The sequence below is a fragment of the Furipterus horrens genome, unplaced genomic scaffold (genome assembly GCF_987537825.1).
Source record: "Furipterus horrens unplaced genomic scaffold, mFurHor1.1.pri manual_scaffold_5, whole genome shotgun sequence".
Classification (NCBI taxonomy): domain Eukaryota; kingdom Metazoa; phylum Chordata; class Mammalia; order Chiroptera; family Furipteridae; genus Furipterus; species Furipterus horrens.
In genome coordinates, this window is record NW_028327175.1 from 96519715 (window position 1) to 96529474 (window position 9760).

Below are 9760 nucleotides of genomic sequence, written 5' to 3' on the forward strand. Positions count from 1 at the left end.
GCTGCGGTCCTGCACCCGTAGAAGAGCGCACCTGACAGCTCTTGGGCGCTGGGGTTGGGAGGAGTCTGAGGCGGGCTCCTTGCCTTTACTTTAGCCCTTGGTCCTGGCAGGCGAGGGGAATCTCTACGGTGCGGGCTGGGAAGTGGCACCCTGTGGCGTGGTGCAAGGCAGCGGCCACTGATAATTAGGTCAGCTCACCCGGTTCTCCCAGTTCCCCTACAATGTGAGGATAGGGCCAGGAGGGGAGGTGTTGCGTGTCCAAGACCACACCGCACAATAGTGCAGGGATGGCATTGAACCTAGGTGTTGAATAGGAAAGAGAGGGGTGGGTTCCCTGCTGAAGGATTCAAGTTGGGTGTCTCCTCTGCAGCATTTCCTGATGAGCTGAGACTGAGACATACCTGGTCCTGGCATCCTAATGAGATTTGAGAGGGACCCTGAGGGGGTGCCCTGGGGACAGTGGGCAAGGCGAGGTCTCTTCAACTCCTCGTGTCTGGGCCATGTGGTCTAGGGAGTTTGGTCAATAGGAGATTGAGGACCATCAACTCAGCCTTAGTGACAAGCTCTGAATATGGTGATGCTGGCTAATGGGGGGAGCCAGCCAAGGAGAGGGAGGAAGGGAAGCTAGTTGCCAGTCTTAGTTTCAGCCCTTGCCATTTGACTCCCAGCAATCTCTCAGGCTCTTCTCCAAACTCACTTCAACTCCCACCCCACCGTGGGGGGGGGGGGCAGCACCACACCCACCCTTCACCCAAGCCTGCTGAGGGGAATTCTGAGCCCTGCCTCAATTTACCTTTTTTCCTATTCAGTCCTCAGTTGGGAGACAGTTTTTCCTCAGGTCTCTTGTGTTTCTGCAAAGAAATTAATTGCTCTTTGTTCTGATGACCTTTTCTAGGATGTTTGTGGGTCAAACAACCTTTGAATATATAATGTTTTCTGGAACAAAGCACAGGCATGGTTCAGCATGAGAAAGATAATATGACTCTCAGGACAAGAAACAGGCTTGCTTTCTGCCTATTATAAAAGACTTGGGTTCCCTAAGCTCAGGGTTTCTCTTTGATGATCACTCACAGGGTGTTCAGGTGTCATCCAGCCCGTCACCCTGTGGGATTTGGGATTCAAAGAATCAACGCAAAATACTCTAGTTTACTGCTAATGCTGTGAGTAATAAATTGTCCTTCATCTCTGATCCAGGAGTCTCGTGCCTTCTGCCAGCATCCAAGAAACTCTGGCAGACTGACTGGTTAGCTTGCAAGTAGAGTACAGTCTTGGACCTCTCCCATTCTTGACAGCTTGCAGCCTTGTCAGTTCCACCTCCTGCACGTGTCTGGATTCTGTCCACTCCTCTCCATTCTCAGCACCACAGCCCCAGTCCAGACTCCCGCCATCTCAGGTCTGGAAACTTTATTGTTGTGGGTCCCTATCTGATCCCCTCATTCCTTTTGCCCCCTTGTCTAAACTCCTCATGCAGCCAGAGGGCCCATCCTAAAGCCCACAGCCGTCTCCCGTTGCCTTGCTGCCTCAGCTCTTCAGTGGCTCCTATCACTTAACAGAGTATGCCTTGACCCATGTGGCCCTTGCCAACCTTACCACCTGCTTTGTGCTCCTCCCAACGTCCCACTGTATGTTCTCTTAACACTGAATCGTTTACATCAAGCCATTCCCTCTGCCTGCACCATCCTTCACACTCTCTTCTCTGGAAAAGTCCTACCCATTCTTCAAAACTCATCTCCACGAGGCCTTCTGAGGCCCAGTGACCTCTCAGTGCCATAGTGTTGGGACACCAAGGGTGAGTGGGTGGGGAGGTGCAAAGGCAGAGGACAGAGTGGAGGAACTTTGAACACTGCACCTTCCAGACCCCAGCGGATAAACCAGTGGGCAAACAGGACTGCCCTGGGCGAAGGTCGTCACTTCCAATCCAGGGACTCAGATGGCAGGCTGCCATGTACAGTTGGGAATGTTGTGCCCTGCGTAAGGGTGCCTGGCCAACAGAGGGAGTGAGGACTGAAATCACGCAGTGTGCAAGGGCTGGGTGGCACCCGCCCTTCGATCTGCTCAGAGGGGCCGCCTCCTCACGGAGCCCTGCACTCACGTGGCCTGCCTGTGCAGGTGAGTTTTTAAAGGTTTCTAAGGTGTGAGAGCCCCATCCTGCAGCTCCCTGGGGCCACCAGCTGCTACCCAGACAGAGAAGCAATGATTAAGGTTCTGGATTCTTCCAGAATTCTAAGCTTTTGACGCTAGTTAATGACTCCAGCAATGTCTCCAAGATTCTCCTGACCCCTTCTGACGTCCTGAGGAGTTGATGTGGCCCTGAGGAGGTTCGCTCAGCAGATTTGCCCTCTTTCCCCCAGGACCTGCCCCTCTCCGGGTCACTCTGAAGCACCTGTTCTCTTCCCCACCCTCAGAAATCGAGGGTCCTTATGACTTTGATTAACTTTAATTATACACCCTAGCTCTAGAAATCATTTCTCTTTCTCTCTCTCCCTCTCCCTTAACACCTAGCCCAGCCCCCACCTCAATCAGCCACCCCTGAGGCAGCAGAAGACAGTAGTAGCTCAGGACCTGATGAAGGGTCCTGACCTCTGGCAGACTAAAGATAACATTTTGACGTAAGTTATGGTTCAGTCCCTGAGCCCCAAGGTGGACCAATCCCCTGGCTACTTTCCCATGAAACCAGACAGAGGAATGTGGGGAAAGACCTCAGAAATGTCCTTAAGACCTGAGAAAATGAATTATTACCCTTACTTCACCTCCAAGCAATAAGTTCCCAGCAGGACCCAGACCTCTAAACAATGGTGTCCTGTGATTTTGCCCTCTATAATCTGTATCCTGCATGCCATCCGGGAGCTCATCCTTTGAGCATTAGCTTCCCATCTCCTGGGTGGCTCCATTCATAATAAAATACCCAATATTTCTCCACTGCAATTCCCAGTGTTTAGTGTTTGGCTCAGCCAGAGCCAGGTAAACAAACTGTTCTATAACATCTCTGAAGTATCACTGAGATCTGAGAATAAAGGTCACAACCTCATCCTTCTGCTTTGTGACTGGGCACCAACCTCTAGTGAAGTACAAGAATCATGAATGGGAGTGAGGACTTAGGTAGGGGCTGCAGGTTTGAGCAGCTGAGGCTTCCCTCTACCTGCAAACATTTTGTCATCTGTGGCCCTTGGGGCAAAGATTTCTGTTTTCCAGGCCTTCGATGCTGGGGCAGTTGGAAGAATGTGGGGCGGGCAGCCTGTTTCTGTCCGCACAGACTGCTGCAGGCCCTGGGGTCCTTCTCTGGTGCTGCTGCTGAAGTTGTGGAGCTGATGTCCCTAGGGCCGGTCTCCAACCGGGGGGTGGACAGGATACAGGAAGACAAATACCCCAGTTTTCTCACAGTGAACAGGGAGGGAAGCAGGTAAAGGGAAGTCTCTTGTGGTATTTGGGTTCCCATGGTAACTCAGCCCCCACCCTTTGGTATCTGTGAGGTCACCTTGCCTCTCCCAGCTGGAGGAGGGGGAGGAGGGCAGGCATGGAGGCTGCCCCTCCCTTCAGATCAGCCTTTTGGGACTCTTGCTGGTGGCGAAGCTCTCAGGGCTGGTAAGTGGGGATGGGGAGGGGTGGGGCGGGGGCCACACACCTGGCCCTTCACAAGCTACCTCAGAGCTGCTGGACCTGGTGACCTGTCCTGAACAGTGGGACTAGGTGACTGCCTGCCTCCTGCAGTGACCTAACAGCTCCCAGCAACCCCACCCCATGCCACAGTGCCAGAATTTCCTCTATAGAGAATCATTCCTGTGGGTTAAGCATAGCCTTTCTCATCCCTGTCTTTAAAACATGCAAAGTGGGCTGACTTATCAGAAAAGGGTCCCCTGGGTCTGCTGCTGTGGCATAAAAAGGAGAGGTTACATGGTGCAGTCTAAAGAAACAGACAATTGAATTCGAATCTTGGCTGCTCCACTGCTTAGCTGTGTGGCTTTGGGCAAATTATTCTACGTCCCTGAGCCTCTGTTTTCTTTCCTATAACTGATCTTACAGGATCATGTGGGATATAATAGGCTTCTCTCTGTTCTCAAAATTATCAGCTGGTGGAAGTAAGGGGTGGGCAGCTGCCATTTCCTATCTCCATTCTAATACCTCCCTTAGCTGGATCCCTGGATCCCCCGTCTTTCCCAGCATAGCCCTACACCCTCAGCTTTGCTGATCCCCTCTATGGTGGGACACACAGCCAACCCCAGATTGCTGCCTCTCACCCCGTCCCTTAGGGCTCCAGACGGTCCAGTGGACAGGGACGCTTGGGGTCCAGACTGGCAGGTTGCTGTGACTCAGGGGCTGGGGGCTTCAGGGTTCTGAGGAGGGGCCGTTCAGCTCCAGGACTCAAGGAAACTTTCTCATTTACAGATTCTTTCCTCACCCAACCCCACTCTTCCTCCCAATGGATGGGAGAGATCATATCCCCCCTGTCACCCAGGACAGAAACCTGGACACCGGTCCTTCCCTCTCCTTCACCCCTCTTAGTAGGTCAGTCATTAATCCTGTCAGCATCTCCTACACCTCACATCTCTCTGTCTCTAATGACATGCCCTTTGCTCCCAGCTGTCCTCATGACACCAAGAAGCAATTGATGTGCAGGAAAGCCCAGGTGCTTAGGAGAAGAAACTGATCTGGGTTCAAATCCTGCAAGATTAGAAAGGGCTGAAGGGGATGGTCACTCCTTATATAGTCATCATCATCATCATCATCATCATCATCATCATCAGTCAACCTCCTTCAGTCTGGAGTACTATAAATAATTATTTAAATCCATAAGAAAGAAAACCAAATATAATATGAAACACCTTCTAAATGTCCCTCCTGGAGTCCTTCGAGTGAACAGATAAAGATCATTCTTATATGTGGGGAAACTGTGGCCTCGAGGGGGGCATGGCCCAAGGTGACCCGGCATCCCCAACCCCTACAATAAAACTCAGGTAGGGTTCCTGCCCTGCGTGAGTGACAATGGGTGATGGTTGTCTCTCCCTCATCCTGCAGTTGGTCCAGAACCAGGTCCACCTCTACAATTTCCTGCTCCTCAAGATCATCTCTTCAATCACTGGCTGTCAGGGCTGGTTCAGGAGGCCCAGGGGTCCTGTGGCCAGTAGGTCCACCCGCTGCCCAGGCTGGCAGTCCGCCCAGTAGACCAGGTTCTGTGGGCTGGGCTGGCACTGATAGAGGTCTCTGTGTGGCTGGTGCTGAGGGTGCCCAGGCTAGTGGGGGCAGGCATGCTGGCCTGTGCCCAGGCCTTCAGCCTGGACCCAAAGCGGCTAGGTGCCTGTGAGCGGCTGGGCTTGTCTGCGGCCACCTGGATGGACCTTCTCCTGTCATGTCTGCACAGCATGATGCTGGCAGCCTTGCTGCTGCTGCTGCTGACCTGGAGGCTGTGCTGGAAGGCCCACCGCTGCAGCCTGGGCTGGCTGCCCAGCAAGGTGGGTGGGCAGGGGGCAGGCCAGGCTGCTGCGGACAGGCCTGGGGCACTGGGCATGGCCAAGGCTGGGCTGGGGCAGGGGAGCTAGCAGCTGGGCAGTGCAGCCATGTGAGCTCGTGGTGGCCACCTGCCCATCTTCTTGCCCCCTCCAGGCTCTGTTGGAGAACCACGTGGTGCTGGAGCTATTGGCATTGCTGAAGCATCTGTACTGGTGGGTGGGGAGCATTATAGTGCTCACCTCTTGGCACCTGGCCTATCTTGTCACTCGGACCACCTGCCTTGCCTCCCATCTGCTGCAGGCTGCCTTTGAGCACACAGCACAGCTGGCCCAGGTCCAGGAGGATGAGCCCCAGGAGGCCTCAAGTTCTCTGTATGAGTCCCCACTCCTTGAGTCCCTGGCTACTAAGGATGGGCCAGTCCTGCCAGAGCATGGAAACCTTGGAGAATAAACATGTCTCTATAAGCTTCTGCTGGTCAGGTCTGGTCTGGTCTGGCCTAGAGTCTCACCTTCTGTCCCTCTTTCCTGCTGTGCTGGAGGGGTGTGTGTGTGTGCGTGTGTGTGCAGGCGCAATCATGTGTGCATGCCCTGGGGCTGCCCCTGGGAAGGAAATCACATTCATTGAGCATCTGGTACATGCCAGATAAGCATCTCAGACTCTTTACAGATGTAATTTTGTTTAAATCTCATAACAACACAGGCATCAGGTTTGATTAACTCAGTTTTCCAGCAAGTTGAACCTCAGAAGGCTGAACAATCCCAAGGTCCCAGAGCAAATCAGGGGAGAAGCCAGCACTGGACTTTAGATTTTTTGTTTCCCAGAACCCCTAACTTTCTCTTGGTCGTGTCCTGGTTCTCAGGATTGTGGGTGTCCAGTACTGTAGAGGGAATGGGTAGTTAGAGACTCTGGCCTTTGGGGGGTGCCAGGGCTTTACATTTCGGAGATTTAGAAAATTCCTTTGAGAAATAGCTGCTTCTGAGCCAGTCTGTAGCTAGCCCATCCATTCATTTATACACTTAGCCACTCACTTTCCCACGCATCCGTCCACCCACCCATCTATCCACCCACCTGTCCATCCATCCACCCACCCATCCTCTCTGCCCATCTACATACCCACAAATCCATCCACAGATCCATTTATCATCCTCTCCTGGAAGAGGGGAAACCTCTAGTATCTCAGCATTCACCCTTAGCTGCCCAGTCCTGCTGAGGGATGGTTCAGGTTGCAGTGGTCAGATCTCAAGACACTGCTTAGGTGAGTGATACTGTTAGGGGGTTAGGGGTGGTTTCCTGAGAGTTAGAAATCAGTTTCCACTCACTCCCAAGCCTGAGGGTGGTGTGAGTGTGGGAAGACATTCCAAAGAGCTCTGCCCTGCTTTCCCCTTCTCCATTCTGCTTTCCAGGCAAGTCAGGGCCAGATTCCTGCCCTGCATCACATATGCACCTGCTGATGGCCCAGGGTGGGTGTGGGGTGAACTTCCAGGCCCGTCTTCCAAGTTTGAGGAGCAGACCCAGCCTGCCCCTGGGGGGAGACTTGTGAAGGATTCCCATGTGGCCAACGAGGCAGAATACCTGCTGGGGAGGGACCTGTAAGACCCTGGTGAAGGGGTAGAGCACACACCCAGCTTACAGGGAAAGCTGATGCAGAAGTATGGGGCCTGTGGGGATGGGAAGGAAACCCCAGAGCAGCATGTGGAGCTGGATGGACCTTGAGCAGCCAAGGGACCACACTGGTGTTTGACAAGGCTGGGGCCTGCAGGGCCTGAGGGATGGAAGGAGGGGGCAAGTGGAGGAGGACCTCAGAGGGGTGAGGAAGGGTGGTGGCAAATAGCTGTGCATGGAGAGAGAGGACAGGAGCCAGGACAAAGCTGGGGGATAGGCTGAGGCCAGGACCAGCGGGGAGGTTCTGGGTAGTGGGACTAGAGGCCAGGCTGTGTATATGATACTGGTAGCTTCTCCTTCTACTAAATTAAAAAAAAAAAAAATTACCAAAAAAAGCCCTTGCTGGTATGGCTCAGTTGGTTGGAGTGTCATCCATACACCAAAAGTTTGGGGTACGATTCCCCATCAGGGCACATGCATAGGTTGCAGATTCACTCCCCAGTTGGGGCGTGTATGGGAGGCAACCAATCAGTGTTTCTCACATCAATGTTTCTCTCTCTCTTCTTTCTCTCTCTCAAATCAGTAAACATATTTTAAAAATTACCAAAAATACAGAGATGTTAAGGTCAAAATGTTTCCTTCTTCCTGGTTCTTAAACGGGGTCAGCTGTGTCCTGCATATTCTTCCAGCCATGATTCTTTGCATATATGCAAACCCACATGCCTGCTCATATAATATACCTGTCGATTGTGTGGTGGAGATCCTATCATACTACACATATCTTCAGGCGAATTGCTTTTTTGCATTTGACAATATACCACCTACCCACTTCCAAGTCAATCCCTGTAGGGGACCACCCTGCGTGGTTTCGGGAATTGTAGCCCGACCACAAGCTAGGCCCCGCTGAGAGACCTATAAGTCTTGAACTGTGCAGGCTGGGGAGAGGGGAAAGCACTGAGTAGGAGATGCTAGTGAGAGGACTCGGCCCTTCCCTCCCTGAGCCAGTGGCCAGAGGAGAAGGCCTGGGCTGTGGACAGGTGCTTGGGCTCCATGGCTCTGCCCTATCTCTCTTTGTGATCTTAGATGAGGCTCTGCCCCCTCTGGCCCTCAGTTTCCAATGTAGGGTGACCAGGTATCCCTGATGAGTCAGCATTTGACAGACCCCACTGTCCTTAATGCCCCAGGTGGGAGGTGGTCTGGGGCTGGAAGGAGCCGGGCCTGCATGTGCGGGTCTGTGGGACCCTTAGAGGAGCTGAGATCTGGCTCCATGAAACATATGCTTCCAGGCCCTGAATGTCAGTTCTCTGAGGCCTCCCAAGGACCTTGTGTCCTGGGGCTGGGGCTTGGGAGGAGGGGAGGAGGGTGAGAATCTACCCTTGGCTGTCCATTGTGCACCGCAGGCAGGTCAGAGGCCTCGGGATCAGAAGGCCTCAGCGTCTAAATCCTGCACCCACTGCCCCCTGGCTGTGTGACCTTGGGAGCCTCAGTTCCCCAACCTGTGAACAGGCACAATCACAGCATCTGGGGTGTCAGGGGCTGTTGCCAGGTCTGTGCAGAGCAGTACCTGCTCCAGGCCTGGTGTGGGAGGTGCTGGGAACCCCAGCTCCCTCTCCTGGGCTTGCCACCTCCCCAGCGGCTATGGGGACCCTGTTCTGAGGTCAAGGGTGAGAGTGGTCAGTCTATCTGTCTCAGGCCTTTGAGTGTGAAGGGGCCCTGGACTGCTGGGGGTGGGGGTGGGGGACGCGAGCAGGGTGGGGGGGACTGGCTGAAGGGCTGGCCAGCAGCTCCACGCAATCTGTCTGCTATGCAGTCCAGGGCCTGGCCTGTATTTATTTATGCTGAGCATGTATTTATATCAGCCCCTTTCTCATTAATAGGGCAGGAAATGGCTGGAATTGTTACATACCTGGCGGCCCAGGGGTCCTGCTGGGCCAAGACACACAGGGCCCTGGCTGCCCTTAGATGACTGTGAATGGCCCCCTCCTCAGTCCCAGGCCTAAGTCCCTGGCCTTTCACTGACCCTCCTTTGCATTGAGCCCCCCTCTGCTTTTTTGAGCTCCTGTTCATGCTCTGAGCCCACAGTCCTGGGTGAGAGAGGCTCCTTTTTAAGCCTCTCCCAATCCCTTAGGTTCTGACCCCATCCCAGCCCCAGGAGAGACGGCAGAGTTAGGGACGGCCACTGTGCAGGGTGCAGGGTGCAGGGTGGGGACTGCTGGGGAAACTATGGGCAGGTGTGAGAAATCAGAGTCCCCTGACTTGGGCATGGGATCCTGGAGCCTTGGGGTGGAGTCTGGGCAGGAGTGAAGGGAGAGGACATGAGAGGGCCCTCCTGAGGCTTAGGGGCTGTCCCTGGGCTCTGCTCCCCACCAAGCCAAGCTACATGGAGGACAGAACCTGTAGCTTCCTCCCCATGGGACCCTCCAGGCCATGGAGGTGGTCCCTGTGTTTATCACTCAACAGGGGCCTGGCTGGGTGGGGGCTTATCCCTGTCTTGCCTTCCTGGCCACCATGGCTAAATGAGGGTTCCTTGCTCGGGGCTCAGCAGCCCCTTCTCCAGCTCTCACTCTGCACTCAGAAGCAAGCCAGCATCTCTCTCCAGGCCCCAACTCTTGGGCGCAGGCCCCAGGTGGGGCTGCCAGAGCTGAGAGGCGCGGCCCCCTCCCCAGAGCGCTCGCCTGACATAACCTATTAGTGCTTCTCGCCTCAGCCTGCT

The 9760-nt window shown here is 54.1% G+C and overlaps 1 protein-coding gene across 1 annotated transcript; it reads left to right on the top strand.

Moving 5' to 3' along the window:
* Positions 1–2565: 2565 nt before the first annotated feature.
* On the top strand, positions 2566–5895 carry TMEM270 (transmembrane protein 270). Its single transcript, XM_090279346.1, is given in 6 exon segments — positions 2566–2609; positions 3254–3380; positions 3490–3582; positions 5014–5059; positions 5062–5447; positions 5599–5895. Coding segments are annotated over 6 exon segments (993 nt in total).
* Positions 5896–9760: the final 3865 nt, after the last annotated feature.